This window comes from Ictidomys tridecemlineatus, chromosome 11 (assembly GCF_052094955.1).
Source record: "Ictidomys tridecemlineatus isolate mIctTri1 chromosome 11, mIctTri1.hap1, whole genome shotgun sequence".
In the NCBI taxonomy this organism is placed as follows: Eukaryota; Metazoa; Chordata; class Mammalia; order Rodentia; family Sciuridae; genus Ictidomys; species Ictidomys tridecemlineatus.
This window is the reverse complement of record NC_135487.1, coordinates 1,328,280-1,346,132: the sequence shown is the minus strand read 5'-3', so window position 1 is coordinate 1,346,132 and position 17,853 is coordinate 1,328,280. Positions and strand designations below refer to the sequence as shown.

Genomic DNA, 17,853 nt, shown 5'->3' with positions numbered 1-17,853 from the left:
CCCAGATTTCGTCATCACTGTCACCCCATTCAAGAAGGACTGGTCTAAGGGCACTGAACTCTGGTCACCATCTGCTGCCTGCCCAGATCCTCTTCCGCCCCCTCCACCCATCAGAGCCTCAGTCCAGCCTGTCCACCTGCCTCTGTGCTCGCCGTCCTCCCGTCCTCAGCCTTGGCTGCCCTGACTGCAGCTGGCAGCATACAGTCCCCGGTGCAGTCACTCCCGAATTCCCAGACATCCACGCAGCCCAGTCCTCCTTCCTTTGCCACACCAGGTGGTGCCAACGGTGACAGCAGGTGCCACGATCACATTGCTGGTTCAGACTTGAGGCCACACGTCAGGGGTGCCCCAGGTGCTACTCAGACTTCCACGTGATCGTTTCAGGCTCGCTCTGAACCTCCCTGAGCTCCGAGGGGCAAGGTGTGGTCTGCTCCTGAGGTTGGCCCCTCTGTGCACAGCCTGATGCCTGTCCACTCCCAGGCTCCACCCTGTCGCTGGCCCACTTCATCTCCTATTTAACCTCTCCTCTTGGTTTTCCCCACCTGGACCACGGCACAACACCAGGCCAGCTGGCTTTGCCCTGTGCCCAGCTTCACCACGCTCTTCTCCGGGGTTGGCCATCTCAGTGGAAACTCTCCACAGATGTGCTCTGGTCATTTTCTTCTGCTTGGTGGCAATGGAGGTGGCATCATTCTTGAAGGACACTGAATCCTTGAGTGACTGTATGGAGCAGAGCTCCTCTGTCCTTGCAAACTGCATTAGCTTGCTCTGGGCTGTTGGACTATGGGCGTCTGCGCTGTGCAGAGCTCCCTCCAGCCAGGCTGAAGCCGACTGCAGTGGGGTACTGCTGTGGGAGGAGAGGGGGCGACACACCTTGCAGGGCAAAATGGTTGCTTACTGACTGCGACTCAAGGCAGATGCAGGCCTGCTGAGCTGGCAGCACGGGGAGAAAAGGATGGGAGTAATTAGAGCACTGGTGTGTGTGGGCTACTACCAGCGGCCTCTGACAAGGCAAGAGAAAGAGCTGAGCTCAGCACAGGACGGCCAGCTTGAACAAAAAGGGCCCACGTGAGGACTGGGCTGCTGGATCGTGTCGTCCTCTGCAGTGTTCACAGGAGGTCTCAGTGTGGAAAGGAGCCCACAGGCCCAGGTAGAGGCAAAGACCAGTGTCCATTGACCTTTCAGACTGCTTCCCACCATGAACCAGCATCGCCCACATCACACACCCGGAATGGGGGGATCAGTGCATACAGACGGGGTGCCCTCATGCGCTGGCATGAAGTCAGGCTCACATTCACTCATGGAACACTGATGGGACTCTCCACGCTCAAAAGGTCACAGTGGCTAGCACATGGCATGAGGTGGCTCACCTTCATCACACTGTCCACTGTGAAGCCCGTGCTCCCGGTGCCCAGGTCCCTCAGCAGCCGGGCCAGGAGGTCCATCTGACTCATGGCCAGATGAGCCGAACAGTTGACTTTTAAAGGCTGCACCAAGTAGGATGGGATGATCTGGAGAGGCTTCACCTCCTTAAACAAGGCCATTTCCTGTGGAGAGCAACAGGAAAGCACGAGGGATGATTCAGCACCACCTGGCAAGACTTCCCACTAAACTTGGAAGGAACAGAGAGGATAACAGGTTGCAGAATCGTCATGGGCGTGCAAGCTCACACTTGTGTGAGAGGCATAACAGGGAAGAACACACCACACAGAGGCTGGTGAGCGCCTGTAGGAATAGCCCAGAACGTGAAGGTTTCGGTTCTTGGTGCTCCTCAACCAAGAAAAGGTTCTCTGATTTCTAAAATCCTAAAAAAAAAATTATAGTTTTGTAGCTGAGGCCATTATTTTAGTATTTCATGTCAACCAAGAGAGTAACAATGTACAATTCTCGTTAATATGATTAAAATGAAAAAACAAGCAGGATTACATATTTATTAAGTGTCTAAACAAACAGGTTTTTCTATGGCCAGAATGTCTGTGATTTAATTAGCCAGCAACAGAGGAATGGGTAATGAAGTGCTGAAGCAGGTGAGCTGGGGGAGCAGATCTGTTTTGTTAAGTCTCAGGTCCTGTCACCTGGAATCCCCTCTCCTCTTGGCAGCACGATTCCTGTGCACTTGGGCCCTGGATGGCTGCACAAGTAGGAAAAATAGAAGAATAAGTGCTTTCTTCACCAAGTGTGGACAGCAAACTCCTCAAACAGCACACAGATGCCACAGAGGTGAGGAGGTCCCCAGTTGCAGGGGCCTGTGGATGGGCAGTTGCACCCAATACCCACGGCAGGGCGCCCTGGCAGGCTCGGCAGCCACACCTGCAATCCCAGAGACTCAGGAGGCTGAGGGAGCCTGGGGTTGGGCAACAGACTGCCTCAGAGTAAAAACGTATGAATAAAAAGGCTGAGGGCTGGGGACAGAGCTCAGCTGGTAGAGTGCTCGGCTCGCACGCACAGGCCCCGGGTTCAATCCCAGCACCACACACACAGAGGACCACCTCAAGTGGAAGGATTCCAGCACCACTCGCCTGCTCAAGTCAACACATTTACAACAACTGGATGAGGAACAGCGCAGCAGACACTGGCCTGTCCCAGCTGTGCAGAGGTGGGGGCAGGAGGATTTGAGCCTGGGCTGCACAGCCAGACCCTGTCTCTTAAGGAAAACAAAACAAAACAAACAAAAAAATGCAAAAGCAAAAAACAAAAAACAAAAAAACCCCAAAACAAACAAACAAAAAAACTCACAATAAACAAGTGAAAAAAAACCTGAAGCAATAAGATGTTCTCATTTTGACCTTTTTTTTAATTATTATTATTAGTCGTTCAAAACATTACAAAGCTCTTGACTTGATCTATTTTTTTTGAAAGATGAAAACCTCTCCAAATTCTGAGCTGTGTTAACAAGGCAGGCCTTTTGCCACTGTCACATGACTCATTTTTACTTTCTAATCAATAATATGGTACTTATTTTTCCTCATTTTCTCTGAAAATCTGAACTTCTTAAATGAAGCTAGTTGTGGCGCTCCTCAGGTTTTAAAGAAAGGGAGAAAGTGCTGGACTCCTTCCACCGAGAGGCAGCACCTCAGTCTTCCTCAGGACCTGGCCCAGAGGAGGCACGTTTGACGCGGGGGGTGTTCATGACCACGGTGTCAGGTTTTATGGTAAAGTTCAGACCTGAATAAAATTTGAAGCCATGATGCGTAGGCGGGTGGAGGAATCTCCGGTCCTGGCAAGCAAGGCAGGAATGGTCCTCTCCACGCAGTGGGTGGTCTCAAGCTTGCTCAGCTGATGTTTGGGAATATACTGTGTAATCATCATTTTCAGTAATTTCAAAGAAGCCTGAAAGACCTAGGAAATGGGATAAAAACAGGTGAGCTCTTCTAACTGGATTTTCCAAGAGAAAACACACACTTCACTTAGTACTAGATTTACATCAGTCATGCCGAGACCCACGTGCTGTCTGAAGTGCTGGAAACTGAAACCGACAACTGCTCTCTGAAGACCCCACCCTGCTCCCGTCTCACTGTGCCAGGGAGCACTCGCCAACATCCTGGCCCAGAGGGCCAGCTCCTCTACAGCTACAGCCACGGTGACCCTGTGGCACTTGTTCTTAAGGCCACGTGGAGTTGGAAAAACACAATTCCAGGCTCCTCGGTCTCATGTTTGCTGGCAGTGGCAATCAGGCCTCTGCACACACTGCTGGGGACTGTGGCAGAGCTGGCACTGCACCAGGCAGAAGGGTAAGGAAGCAGAGGCAGTGGTCTCAGACCTCACCTGCCCTGCATCTTGCCAGATAGCCTTCACTCCAGTCACCTATGACAAAGGACAGGCTGCCCCTCAGCTGCTCTGCTCTACTGTGGAGTGGCATGTCACCTGTGGCCAGCAGGCTGAGGGGACTCACCGAGGTCACAATGTCCTTCATGGCTCTTCTGACAAGAAAGACAGATGCTCTCAGCATGCTCTTCACGTCTTCCTTCGGGGTTCCCACAGGCACCTCCATCAGCCTCCTGCACAGACCAAGCAGCGCATCCTCTCGGCAGGACCAGGTCTTGGAATAGGCCCCGGCAACCTGCCAGGCACAGAGCCTGCTTGGTCCTGCTTCAGGGGGCAGGTTCCGTCCACCCACCTGCCCTCCAGGACTCCACAACGCAGCAGCACGTGTCTGCTTTTACGACTCTGGACCTTTTCTAGGAGCGGGTCCCTGGCAGAGTGTGTGTGTTTAGGGAAGAGCTCCTTGGACGGGAGGCTGTGCTAACACACCAACTCCACTGAGAGGGCCCTCTGGAGCGGGCCAGGGACAGGCAAGGAGAGGCTCTAGGCTCTTCCCTGCCATCACTGTCACTGCAGTTAGCTGCTGCTCCTAGGAGGGATGCACCCTGCAAGCTCTGAGAACACCAGGAGGAAACACACCTTCGGTGAACATACTTTCATAACATCCGAACCCAGCCGTGCTCCGCAGCCCTTGAGAGTGAGTGAAGGGCAGGCTTCCTGGTGGCAGCGGCAGCACCATCAATGACCCCCCTCCCCCGTGAGTGTGCCTATGCATGCACATGGGTGTGGCGGTTTCTCCTTTTTACCAGGGTTTCTCCTAACACGTCCACCGCGGAGCTGGCTTCCCTCAGGGCCTTCTCGCTCAGGGGCTCGGGCTCCCCGGCCACACCTCCTCTTCGCAGGGTGCCCAGGTCGGCCTCACCTACGTCTCGTTCTGTCAACACTTCTGCTTGCTGTTTGCGGGGGGCGGGGAGGGGCCGCTCGTCGTAGGGCAAGGTGTCCACCTGCAGGAGAGAGGACAGGCACCCAAGTGACACTCCCCATGGCCTCCTGCTCTCCTGGGAGAGCGAGTGTCAGAAAGGTATTCTTTTGCTCACGATCAGCATCATCAGATGGGAGCAGCAGTAAACAGGAAGTAACTGGCACAGTTCGAAGAGGTCTTCTAGTCCTTTCTAAATTTACCATAAAATAGCAATGCAGACTTGGCCTCAATTACTACTGACCAGTAGCAATTTCAGTTCAACAGAGATTATGAAAGCCAAGAAAGGTGCTGCATTTTTTTTCCTGACAATACCACTGGTCTTTTTTTAGTTTACTGCTGAAAAGTCAGCTCCAGCCTGCCTATCAACCAGCTCACCATCCAGCGGCCTTGGATTGACCAGACAGCCAAGGTCAGAGACTCTACACAGGCTTGCTCTGCTTGCCTAGGACCCCAGCTAGGCAGCTGCCTATCTCACTTACCCATTGCTCCAGCAAATATTCATGGGGCACCTAATTTGTACCAGGCACTCATCTTGGAACACATAGTAACGAACAAGATGGACCTTCTGCCCTGCTTGCAGTCCCGTAAGGAGACAGGCCCATGACCAAATGAGAAAGAACGTAGCAGAGTCTTGGGTAATGAAGGGAGACGAGTAGAGGGAGAAAGAGGTGTGAGTGCTGACACTGCAGTGGGTGGGGCTGCCGGTCCAATCCTGGCGCTCACCAAGATGGTGAGTGAGCATGCGCCAGTGGGCGAGTTTCTCACGCCCTCAAATCTAGTCATGAAACACTGAGGCAACAGAACCGGGAAGAGCACTGTGATATTAAACGGAAGTAGTCAGCAGAACATAAGGTCAAGCCACAGGGACGTGGCGCGTGGCCTCTGCAGCAGGCACTCTCTGGGACAGAGGCGGTGTCTTCCCTTCTGTCCACTCACAGTGCCGGAAGCCTCAGGGAGGCCCTGACGGCCCATTCCACACACCTCTGCTCTGGTCCTGGCTGCTGCTTCAAGGCTGGTGTGAGACTGTGGCTGATCTAACCAGGTAGACACAAGGATGCTGCTAGAATAGGACACTCCCTCCCCTCAGATGGCACAGGGCACCTGGTGACTGCAGTCCTGGGGTGATGTGGGAATCAGACTCGACATAGTTCAGCAATGAATCAAACTGACCGAGGACACAGGATCTCCTAAGCCGCTAGCTATGCCCAGTAAGAATCAGGTGTCCTGTCACTCACAGCACAGGAAGTTCTAACAGGCATGGTGGCCAGGCACGAGCTTTACCACATGCTAGGTGGCTTGCTGGTGTGCTAGGCATTTTCTGGAATTTTTTTTTACTCTTTGGTTGATGCTTCAAGAAAGTGTTTTTGTCTTTATACAGAAAGCAGAGGCTCAGAGGCGGAAGGATGTGTGAGAACACAGGTCAGGGACAGGACAGGAGGGGGCTGCAGGCTGACTACAGACCGTGCCTCCCAAGGGTGTGGCTCCTTGGCTCCTGCTACTGTGGCGCTCTGGCCTTAGCCCTTGTGTCCCTGGCACAACTTTGGGAGGAGCTTGGCCATGTGCAGCGTGCTTGCCTCTCCTGTACTGGACCACACCTGACACAGCGTGGTGGTTAGTAAAACACCTGTAGCGTAAACAGTACCAAAGTAAACAGAGCTACCCACGTTGCTCCTTGGAGGCGGGCCCGCGGCAGGCAGCAGCTGGTCTACTGCAGTGTGCCGCGGAGGAGGAGCCAGGGGGCTCGAGGAAGGCTTTTCCTGCAGAAGCGGGTGGGCAAGCTGGCTTTCGGGGGCCACCTCTTCTGGCTGTGGCAGTGAGGGGGCTGGCTTTCGGTGGTGAGGACTGCTGAAATGATCCAGGGGCTGGAGGGGCAAGTCCAGGGGCCTCCTCATCTGGAGGAAAGGAAGGGAGATTGCATCTCAAATGCCATGGAGCTACCATCTTGCCCCAGGTGAGTGACTGGAGGAAGGCTGTGCTGAGAGAGGGTCTTCAGCATGGCACATCTCAAAGGAAAGCTTCCTGCTCAGGCCCAAGTCGTGCAGCTTCCCTGCCGTGCTCTCCTCAGTTAGGGTGCTGGACACAGAGCCACCGTGCACACCTAAGTCCTGCTGGGAGCGGGTTTGTTCACTTGTGGAGAGGCCAACCATGGCAGGAGGCACTGGTTGAGCCTGAGCAGGCCTGTGCTCAGAACCAGGCACTACTATTCCCTGAGGGTCAGGGGACCCTGCACAACCATAAAGGGCATAACCAACCTGCAGTCACCTCACCTGGGCATGGTGCCCAGGGCCACAGACTGGGGGTCTCATTCTGCTCTCCACTTTGCCCTGCTGGGACGTGAAAGCAATGCTGGCCAGCATCAGTCTGAGGTCAGCGGCCAGAAGGGAGGGCCCAGGTGAGACCCAGGCAGCCTGTGCTCTGCACTGTCCTGTGGCTCTCAGGGCCTGTTTCCTCACCTGCTGTACGGGTGCCTACCTGCCTGTCTGAGCTGTGCCAGAGGCAGGGCACCACCCACTGGGGCCACAGGTGCACTCTGAACCTTCTCCTTCTCTAGGGCGGGGCAGGTGGGAAAGCCACCACGCCTTGTACGTGAGCAGAGGGGGCTGGGCGAGGGGCTTTCTGGAGAGGGCAGTGCCCATCCCTCCACCCCCAGCTGGCTCCCGCCTCCTCTGGGTGACTCCTTGAGGGTCCCGTCACTACCCAGAGCCTATTGCCCTGCCCAGTCAGTACCCCGCCCTCTGACCTCCAGCTCGCCGTGCAGGAGGCCATGCAACTCCAGCTGCTCATACACCTGTGCACGGTAGCAGGCCATCTGCTGCTTCTTCTCCTTGGCTAGGTCATAGTCCTCCTTCTCCACCGCACAGCGCTTCTCCACCTCGTATCGCCCCAGACGCTCGCCCACCTGCAGCACAGGGTGTCTGCTGCTTCAAACCACGTCTGCAAAGACCACAGCTGGAGGGGAGCTCACGAGGCAGAGACTGAGTGTGAGGTGTTCGGGGAGGGGTCAGCACAGAAATGGGAAAGGCCACACTCTCTGCAACAGCAGCGCTGCGTACTGCTGTCCTGGTGCCTGATAAAGTCAGAAATCCACCCGAGCTTCTGAGCATGTCCTCTACCACTTCTGGCAGTAGCAAGGGTCCTGCTCAGCACAGTGGCGGCCACGTGTATCTTCAAAGTGCTCATCCCTCCTTACCTCTCCCTGGAGGAGACCTCAGACCCCATGCCAACCCGCAGCTTGCAGGAACCCGCTGCTCTGTTATAACTAAGAGGCCATCCACAGGCAGAGGAGTGGGCTCACAGAGGCAGTACCTTCTGCAGGTCAGCGATAGCCTGCTTCAGTTTCTTGGCGTGATCATAACGCTCCCTTTGGACAGCTTCCCGCTTCCTTTCATCCAACTTGCGAATGATCTGTGCGACCTCGGGGTCTTGGTACATGTCAAAAGCCAAGTCGTCCAGTGGAGAGATATAGTCAGACCTCCTAGGGGAGAAATGCATGTGTCAGGGCTTGTTCCTCTCCAGGGGATGCTGCTGTGGCCGGCGAGCCTTGGTGCTCCATGATGAGCAGTCTTGGAGAAAGCGCCAGACACCCCTGCAGCTGGGACTTCCTATGTCAGGGAGCCAGGGCTCCGGGAAGTCATCAGGGGCCTCTCTGACACCCAGCCCTCCTCTACCTGATCCTCTCAGGCTGCAGCCCTCGGAGATGGGAGGGCTCTGGGGAAGGGGGCCGCTGCCTGGGCACAGAGCTGGCCGGTGGCAAACAGCTCCGAGCACCTGAACAGACAGCCTACTCCATATTTTGTGCAATGGTTCAAATGTTAACAACATCCTGTTAGCAGACTCTACTGACACTTAGGTGAAGTGAAATCACACCCCAAAATTATGGACAGATTTGAAACTTCTATTAAAATTTAAAATGTTTCAACTCTTTTTTACTGGGAAGCTGCTGTCAGAGAAGAGGAACCAGTGCTGTTTTGAATTCCTTTTCTCTTTAGACTGGGGCACCTTTGGGACAGGGCCCTATGCTCTCATAAACATTGTGTAAACACTGTGTGCCCAAAGATGCAGCTGGGAAAGAGGAGGTGACGGACACAGCAGGTGGGCAGCTGCGGGGGGCTCTTCAGCTCCCCGCCTCTTGACCCACCAGGGTCTTCCCACTGTGAGGGGAAAGAAAGAGGGACAGCAAAAGGGAAGCAACAGCTGTCACTGTGAAGAGAGACCCAACAGGGGGGGGTGCCGTAAAGCCGCTCTGCTAAGCTGCCCTGGTGTGAATTTAATTTTAAAGAAGCCACAAAATGAAGTCTTGAGTGATTGATAATTTAGGCCAAATAGTGTCTTTGAATTTGCCTGTGCCAGTGAAATGTCAAAGGACGGAGGACAGAGCTCAACAACAATGCACTGTAGGGGCCTCAGCCTGTCTTGGACGCCCAGCAGCCCAGAGTACTAAAGAACCCGATGGCCTTGCTCTTGCTGTGCATGGAGACAACCCAGTCAGGGGCTCATCCAGCTCCAGACTGCATTTAGACACCTCTGAATGCAGAATCCATTAGCAAGGAGACACTAGTGATTCTGAGGAAGGTCATGCTAGCTAGCATCCTGCCAGGGCCAAGAGGTGAGGAAGGCACTTACCCAGCGTAAGTCCCCTCTAGGGCTGGATCCTCCGGGTTGTGCCCAAGATAATGATCAATCAACTTCTCTCTAGAGGTCTTCAGGAGCAAAATGTCTGCTTAGGATTTCGGCACACAGGCACAACATGAAATCCTAACTTCATGATAATCTGATAGGAAGGTCAGCAAGATGTGGCGATCCTATTCTTTTGGAGAGATAGCTACAATTCTTAAGTAAAAGGTTATTAAGACTATGGCTGCTGAAATTATCTGACAACGATTCGCTATGTTTATAAATACTTTGAAAATGATACTTTCTGCAATGAAAGTAAATGATCCCATTAGAAATACATATTCTTTCTTAGGAATTAAATGGCTCAAACTTACAATATTGCTTTCATCACCAAAGTCTGCAGGGTCTCCAATGATATTTACTGCAACCAAAGCAACCTAAGGATAAGTTAAGTAAACAGAAATAAGCATAAAATGTTTAACAGGCCTTCAGCCCTTTACAACAAATTCTGACTTACACTGTTATCAAATGGGGAGATGACACATACCAAAGTGAGTAAACCATGAAGTGTTGCGCTAACGTACAGGACATCGTGTTTTTGTTGTTGTTCATACAAAGGATTGAACCCAGGGGTGCTTAACCACTGAGCCACTTCTTTAGCCTCTTTTATTTTTTATTTTGAGACAGTTCTGTTAAATTGTTTAGGGCCTTGCTAAATTGCTGAGGCTCACTTTGAATTAGCAATCCATCCTCTTGCCTCAGCATGATTGTTTCTGGGGTTACAGGCCCAGCTCAACATCATCGATTTTCAAGTGAATTATATAAATTAGTATTCAAATGCTTACCCAAGGGCCTATTTCATCTGTTTAAAGCATGTTAAAACAATAGTAGCTGAACACTCCTGAAGTCACCACAGCCTATAACAAACTCAAGGTCGAGGTCAGGGGTCATAACCATACGATAAATTTAAGACCAGGAAAGGAAAACAGAGATTAATGTGGCTGAGGTTGTCGGGTCACTGATCCTCCACCGCAGGGGAGGAGCCACTTTCCCATCGCCATCCTCATCACTGAGAACCACTTTGGCCTCAGTGCCTAATCAGGGTGTTACCTGTGAACACAGCAGGTGACATGGAGCAAGCAAAGAAAGGCAGCATGGCTCTCGCAGTGTCCTGCCAAGTCATGCTGCCACGTAGCCTAGTTAGCACTTCCAACTTGCTCACTTGGTATAAGGTGTGATTTTTAATTTTTTTCAAGTGGATGGACAATGCCTTTATTTATTTTTATGTGGTGCTGAGGCTCGAACTCAGGTCCTCACACATGCTAATCGAATGCTGTACCACTGAGCTATAGACCCAGCCCAAGAATGTTTGTATTCTTGGAGGGGCAGGGAATGTTGTAATTATTTGTCAATAAGACTGCTTTGGACACAATTGATTTCTAATTCATTTATCAAAAGAAAGAGTGGGTGGGAGAGGATTAAGAGTCAGCTGCTGGAGCCAAGAGCCCCCAGGCAGGCCCTCAGTGTCTACCAGGGATTTGTCTCCTGTCAGCTGCGAGGGTTCATCTAGAACAGTGCTGTCCACAGGGGTGCAGTGCTGGCTGCACAGCCATTGTTTTCTAGCAGACACACTGAAGGAATGGAAAAGAAAGAGGTGGGAGTGACTTTTGCCAAAATATTAACCCACTACATGCAACTGACATAAAAGCTTCCATGGACACTCTTACATTCCTTTCCAGCCTGAATCTAGAGCGCTACGGTCATACATTAAAGGTCTTCCTTAGAAGAAAGGCTTGAACGTGCAAGGGAGGGCAGGCGCAGAGGCGGGCGCAGAGCTGCAGGTGCAGAGGCCCTGTGCTCACCTGGTTATAGGTGTTGTACTTGTTGACATGGTTCTGGTGGAATATCAGCTTGAGAAACTGCCCAACGGCGTCCACATACACTGACTTGAGCTCACGGGCTTTGCAGCCGGTCTTCTGGTTATCACAGAGGGAGACGTAGCTGAAAGGCAACACAGTGGAGAATGCGTGCACTCAACAACAACCCGCCCCTAGCTCCTGCTGGACTCAGCAAGCTTAAATAAAAGCTGAGCTTGGGGTGGCAGCTTGGGAAAAAGCCCCAGATTCCAGTTAGTGTTTCTGAAAAGCTCTCTACCTGTAAAGCACAACTGGCTGTGGGCATCAGGAGACATGATCACCCGGCGGTTCAGCCCACCCAATCCCTGGCAGGTGTTGGCAATGCCACACTGGACCCAATGTAAGGGGTAATTCACTGATTCTTAAGAGCTCTGAGGTAGACTTGGTCAGGCTAAAAGTCACCATTAAAATTTTGCATTTCATTCTTACCCAAGTCTGCGAAATCGTTCTGCTTGGTAGGGTACAAAATACTCAGGCAAGCTTTCGCTAATGTAGAACTCGATTTTGCTTGAGATCATGTACTGGTGTGCAAGCAGCTGCAGCTTTCTTATTCGACACCTCTCTACCATCTGAAGAACAATTTCTTGTGGGAACTGGCAGAATCTGAAAGCAAAGACATCTTTGTTTTTCTGAGCCATGACTGCAGAGTCCCCAGATGCTGTGTTGCCAGCCTCAGCAGGTGAACCCATGGCGCTGTGGGGGCCAAGCCACAGGGCGCAAGAGGAGAGGCTGTGACACTCTGCCCTTCTTGGAGCTTTTTGGGGCAGAGCCAAAGGATGGCCCTGGGGTGGTCCATCTGCCAGTTACCCAGCACAAACCCGACTCCTGGCGGCTGTAACCACAGCTCAAGTGGACCTGAGGTTCACTACGGGACAGATGAACCCATCTCAAGGGGCTGCAGTAGTGGGCAAGGTAGAGCCACAGGAGGCAAGTACTTGATAAACCCCCTGGTGATGGCCTGTGCAGGCATGGAACCTTCAGAAGGGACTTGGTAGAGGAAGCTGGGTCTCTGGGTGTGTGTCCTTGGAGGGGACACTGGAGTCCAGCTTCTATTTCCCTGGCCTCCGGGAGTTGGACAGGCTCCTCCAGCCTGGGCTTTTCCCTGCCTCATCACAGGCTCCGAGTAGTAGGCTGAGTGACCACAGACCAAAACCTCTGTGATCTAAAATAAACCTTTTTTCAACTTGTTCACGGGATCTGAGGACCTGCCACAAGTGCACCATGCTCTAGGAGAAGCCAGGCTGGGGTGCTTCTAATTTTGCTCAGAAGTACACAAGACACTAGGCAGCGAGAAGGGATTAGAGAACCGTGTCAGCCAGCACCGACTCTCAGGTACTGCACGGCCAGGATGGCGGCAGAAGGACCTCCATTAGCTAACGAGCATGTGGTAACAGGACCGTGGAGGTCCCCAGGCCCATGTGTTGAGGGATGGGGTGGTAGGGAGTGTGTCCAGTGCCCTGCGGGTGTGCTTCTGGATGTGTGGAGTCCCGCACCTCACCCAGGAAACACACACGGCAGGCTCTGCTGCCCAGCGCAGCAGCTTCCTGCCAGGTGCCCTTAGGCCCACAGGCCTATAGCAGTAGAGCCTGTTCTCCTGACCAGCACTCACATCACACACACAATCCAGAAAGTCCCAACTCAAGAGCACATCCAATGACTCAGAGTCCCTCTCCAGGGGTTTCCCATTCTTTCAAATGTCATGCTGCCTGAAGCCACCACCACTTTCTCAAACCCTCCCCCCTGTGCCACTGCCCACAGGTCACCCTATGAAGGCCACCATGGACTTCTTAAAACCCAGTGCCACGTCTCCTCCTCGGCTGTGACCTTGCTCTGCTACACAGTTGCCCACATTGCTCAAACCCTCTACTTGGCTCCAGTGTCCTTGATGCTACCCCTTTCTAGTCCTCCTACCCCCTTAGCTCCCTCCCCTGGTCCTCAGCCATGGGTTTGAAAGGTCCTGTTCACGAGGGAGCCTTGCCTGGACACCACCCTGAGTGACCCACACCCAGTGGGAGAGCCACAGCTCCACACAGACATCTACAGGCCTGGAGTGTGATGTGGAAAACAAACGCTGACCCCACCTCCCCACCAACCCCAGGGTCCAGGCCACCAGAGATGCAGGCCTTATCCACAAGCTTCTACCAGTGTTTCCTCTGTGACACTGCTGGAGAGTCCAGGCCAGAAAGGAGCTGCGGTATGTTTCCTGCTCCCTGGAGACCGCAGTGGGGCATCCCTCCATCTGCCACTAGCTGCCCCTGAACACACTTTCTGTAGTTGTGGTGACAGAGTGTCTGGTCCTGTCTTCAGGACTCCTGGCTGGAAGATATTTTCTTTTGCCTTCTTGCCATGTGCTTGACTTTGGGGCAGTCTGTGTGGTGACCAGGAGTACACACATTATTTGGAACATGTCTCCTTTCTTCTGAAAGCACATTACTAACATGCCCCAAAAGAAATACCAAGCCACCAGGTATGGTGAGGCACAACTGTAATTCCAGAGGCTCGGGAGGCTGAGACAGGAGGATTGCAAGTTCAAGGCCAGCCAGGTAACTTGGCAAGACCCTCAGCAACTTAGCAAGACCCTGTCTCAAAAATAAAAAAGGACTGGGGATATAGCTCAGTGGTAGAGCACCCCTGGGTTCAATCCCCAATAACAACAACAAAAACAATAGCACAATAAAAAACACTGCTATGTCAGTATACAAAGGCATCATAGGCATCATATTAGTGTTATTGTTATAAATATTACCAACAGGGTGCCTATTTATTTGAAAACCTTAAAGAACATAAAATCACTGAACAGGGCTGGGGCTGTGGTTCAGAGGTAGAACACTCTCCTGGCAAGCGCAAGGCACTGGGTTCGATCCTCAGAACCACATAAAAATAAAATAAAGATATTGTATCCACCTACAACTAAAATAAATAGAGAGATAGATAGAGAGATAAACACACACTAAACAAAAGCAGTCAGCAACAGGACCTCTGTGGAAGGGCACTCTCCATCAGGGAACCCTGGGAAGTGGAGGTGAGGCTGCTGGCGGGGTGCTTCTCCTGCCCTCCTGCCTTGGGCTTCACAATATATTTCTGCCCTCAGTGCCATCAGCAATTGCGTGCTGTTGCATCCCTACCTGCTTTGCTCTATTTAATTTCAACTCCCTCAGGACTTGGGCAGGGAAAGTGAGCCTGTTTTTTGGGTGCCCTAAGAAATCAAAGAGGAAAATAAAATTTAATTTAAAATGTGATTTACATTCAGTTTTCAGCAGGACACAACAATATGATTGAATTGCAAATGCCCTACATATTTACAGGTTTTTCCGTTAGATTCCTGTGGATTGAAACAGAGACAAGGACCCTGGAGGTACTGAGCATTAAGCAGGTCCATGGAGCCTGCTCAGCACAGCTAGGTGGTGTGCTGGTGAAAAACACAGGCCTCCTGAACCAAGCAGATGCTTCAGAACAACGTAAGACACATACTCAAATAATAAACATTCTTATAAACATGTACAAATGTTCAAGAGAAATTTGAAAGAGACCCTGGCTGAAACCTGTTGTCACATAAAAGTAATTAGAGGCAAAAATCTTTCCCTGTAGGTGCCTAACCACAAGACCAAAAAAGTGTGCAAACACAGCCTTTGCTCAGAAAAGGGATGAGAATGCATCACCCGGCATGTGGCAGGAGAGGGTCAGGTGGTGACGCAGCTCTGCTTTCTCTTCTGTAGTTGCTCACTTCCGGAGTGTGGGCTAATGATAGAAGGGAAAGGGCCAGCATATCTTTTTTTTTTTTTTTCCCTTTGGTGCTGGGGACTAAAATTAGGGGTGCTCTACCACTGAATTATGAGCATGCAGCCCTATTTTAAAATTTAATTTTAAGACAAGGTCTCTCCAAGTTACCAAGGCTGGCCTTGAAAGTGCACTCCTCCCGTTTCCCAGGTTGCTGGGATTACAGGTGTGTGGGATCACACTCAGCCAGGCCAGCAAATAAACGTAAACAAAAAGGAAAGGAATCCCATCACAGAACTAGTCACGTCACACTGCTGCACACTGTGACCACCCTGTGGTTCGTGATGTCCAAGTTACTGAAAGGGATCCATCTGCAGATCAGGAACTGGTGCATCCCCCAGCCCAGCCTCACCCAGCCTCACCTTGGAGACCTCCACCCACTGACAGTTGGTGCGTGGATCATCAGTTCTCGGGCACTGAAGCCATCCTCGTGTCCAGAAGAGCTGACCACAACGAATCCGATCTTGTGGGGCATTCTGCAGGCTTAGGCTGTTTAGAAGAGGGAAATTCTTTAAGGAATCCACTAACACAACACCTGAGGTATCAGTTCACACTTGGCTGATGTACGCAGGAATTAACAAAACATTTATATTTCTCCATTATGTTGGAAGAGTCCAGTTTTTCTGTGTAACACTTTTCTTTGGGGGTGGTGCTGGGAATTGAACCCAGAGCCTTAACATGCCAGGCAAGAGTTCTACCATCCCAGCCTTCTCAAACGCTTTTTATAAATACTTCTGATTTTACTTAAAGTACCACTTAAGATTTCCCCCCAAATTTGAATTTATTTATTCAAGTTTGACCTGTATTGTGAACTGAATTGTGTCCTCCAAAGACATGTTCAAGTCCTACCTTTGCTACCTATAAATTTGACTGAATTTCAAAACAGGGTCTTTGTAGATGTAACCTAGTTAAAATGAAGTCCCAAGGGTACGCCCAATCCAATGTAACTGGTCTTTTTAAGAAGGGAGAAGGGGCTGACAGTGTAAAACAATGTAGAGCTCTTGCCCAGCACATGCAGGGCCATGGGTTTGACTACAGCACTACAAGACAGCAAACCAGCAACACACACACACACACACAGTGAGGATATCAGGCAATACCACAGGGGCAGGCGCGTGGCAGGGTCTACAGCACTGAGTGCCAGGGACTGCTGGAAACCATCAGAAGCTAGAAAAACACAAAGGATCCTCCAGAGCCTTCAGAGGATGTGGCCCTGAGGGCACCCCAATTTAGACTAAAGCTCCAGAATAAATTTCTATTGTTTAAGCCATTCAGTTTGTGAAACTTTCTCACAGTAAAAACAAGTTATTTGCTAGGGTACAGACACATTTTTTTTGGGGGGAGGGGGAGGGTTAGGAAACCAATAGAACCATGTTAACTAGTTCTCAGTAACAAGAGGGAAAGGCAACCTATTCACTAGCATAGTAACTGCTGTGTAAAAACGTACAACCAGGAGGAAAGCAGGAGTCCCAGATGCAAGGAGTACAAGACGCATAGCCAGCTGGCTCATAGGGCATCTAAAACACCAGCCAAATGACTGCTATCATGGCTTTCAGTGAACCTGACCTTGACCTGATTCAATACCACCTGGAAGGTGCCTACTGAGCTGTGTTGGCCGTGTGGAACCGTGTCACTGATCTTAATACACTCTGTGACAACACCTAGACTCACACATTGGACCTTTAAGTCCAAATACAAGAGTACCTCCACTATACCATGTTACCCCAATAAATCCAAACAAAGTTCTGGCCCTGGAGAAACAGGCAGGAGGAAAGCATCAGCACTTGAAGGGATGCTGCACCTCAGTGTGGGCATCTGAGAAGCCTGAAGACCTCTGCATAAACATTCAAGTGTCACATGAGACGCTGCTAGGCTCTGTAAGGGCCACCACGGACTTTGGCAGAACCCTGCTTTGTGGTACTCGCTCATCTTCACCAGACACTGCAGCCCCAGAGACAGGAATGAGCAGCCCAGCAAGTGCCAGGTGACACTTCTCCCCAGGCCCAGTGACGCTCCTGCTCCCTATACTTAACCTCCAGCGGCAAGATAAGCTACAAATTAGATGAAACTCAATTTAGCGACTTCCGAAGGTTGTGCTAGGAAACAATTTCTTTTCGTTTCTTCTAAAACATTTCACAATAAAATAATAACTTTGAGTCAGATAATTGTAAGATGAAGGGGCTTCGGAGAAATCTGACACTTAGTAAGTAACCCTCTCCCGCCCCTCGCCAAGGCCCAAGTTCAACCTATGCAGGGCCGGAACCACGTTCTTCCATCCTCGCAACCGGCCCGGCCCGGCCCGGTCCGCTCCGCGTGCAGCGAGCGCCGGCGGCGGGAAGGCCGCCGGGGCGGGCGGCGCCGGTGCTCCCGCAGGCCCGGGCAGGACCCCGCTGGCCTCCGGCTGCCGGCGCGGCGCGGACGGGAGTCCGGGCGGGTACCTGCGGCGACGCGAGATCTCGGCGCAGCCGCCCAGGGCGCGCGGGGGGTGGGGCGCGGCCGACGTTCTACGGTCCCGCGCGGGCCGTCGCTCCCTCTGGCGGAGTTCGGGGGGCGCCGCCGTCGCCGTCCCCGGCTCCGGCCGCCTCAACCCCAGGCTGCGGTGGCAGCCGAGGAGCAGCCCGGGCCGCCTCCACCCAGCGCCCGGGACGCAGCCCCGCTGTCATGACAACCGGGCCACTAGCGCCCGCGCGCCCGCCTCCCGCGCCTGCGCCTGCGCACGAGAGCAAGCTTCGGGTTCGGACGGTGCCTGCGCCTGCGCACGGGGGCTGGTCTACCTTCCAGTTTGCTCCTGCGCCTGCGCAC

General features: G+C 52.2%; 1 protein-coding gene across 5 annotated transcripts in view; it reads right to left on the bottom strand.

Moving 5' to 3' along the window:
• Cep104 (centrosomal protein 104) overlaps positions 1-17,779 on the bottom strand; it is a 31,625-nt gene extending 13,846 nt beyond the window's left edge. For 2 of the 5 annotated variants that reach the window (XM_078025063.1, XM_078025064.1), the window contains exons 1-13: positions 17,490-17,778; positions 15,414-15,540; positions 11,704-11,877; positions 11,221-11,359; positions 9,733-9,795; positions 9,368-9,444; positions 8,051-8,219; positions 7,485-7,643; positions 6,409-6,636; positions 4,569-4,766; positions 3,893-4,060; positions 3,166-3,339; positions 1,371-1,547 (exon numbers count right to left, since the gene is read on the bottom strand). In XM_078025063.1, the coding sequence (XP_077881189.1) occupies positions 1,371-1,547; positions 3,166-3,339; positions 3,893-4,060; positions 4,569-4,766; positions 6,409-6,636; positions 7,485-7,643; positions 8,051-8,219; positions 9,368-9,444; positions 9,733-9,795; positions 11,221-11,359; positions 11,704-11,877; positions 15,414-15,526 (1,839 nt within the window). In that variant the 5' untranslated portion in view covers positions 15,527-15,540; positions 17,490-17,778. Of the gene's footprint in view, positions 1-1,370; positions 1,548-3,165; positions 3,340-3,892; positions 4,061-4,568; positions 4,767-6,408; positions 6,637-7,484; positions 7,644-8,050; positions 8,220-9,367; positions 9,445-9,732; positions 9,796-11,220; positions 11,360-11,703; positions 11,878-14,399; positions 14,471-15,413; positions 15,541-17,297; positions 17,433-17,489 lie in introns of those variants that run through there. The other 3 variants (XM_078025062.1, XM_040287805.2, XM_040287806.2) reach the window with 3 other exon arrangements.
• Positions 17,780-17,853: the final 74 nt, after the last annotated feature.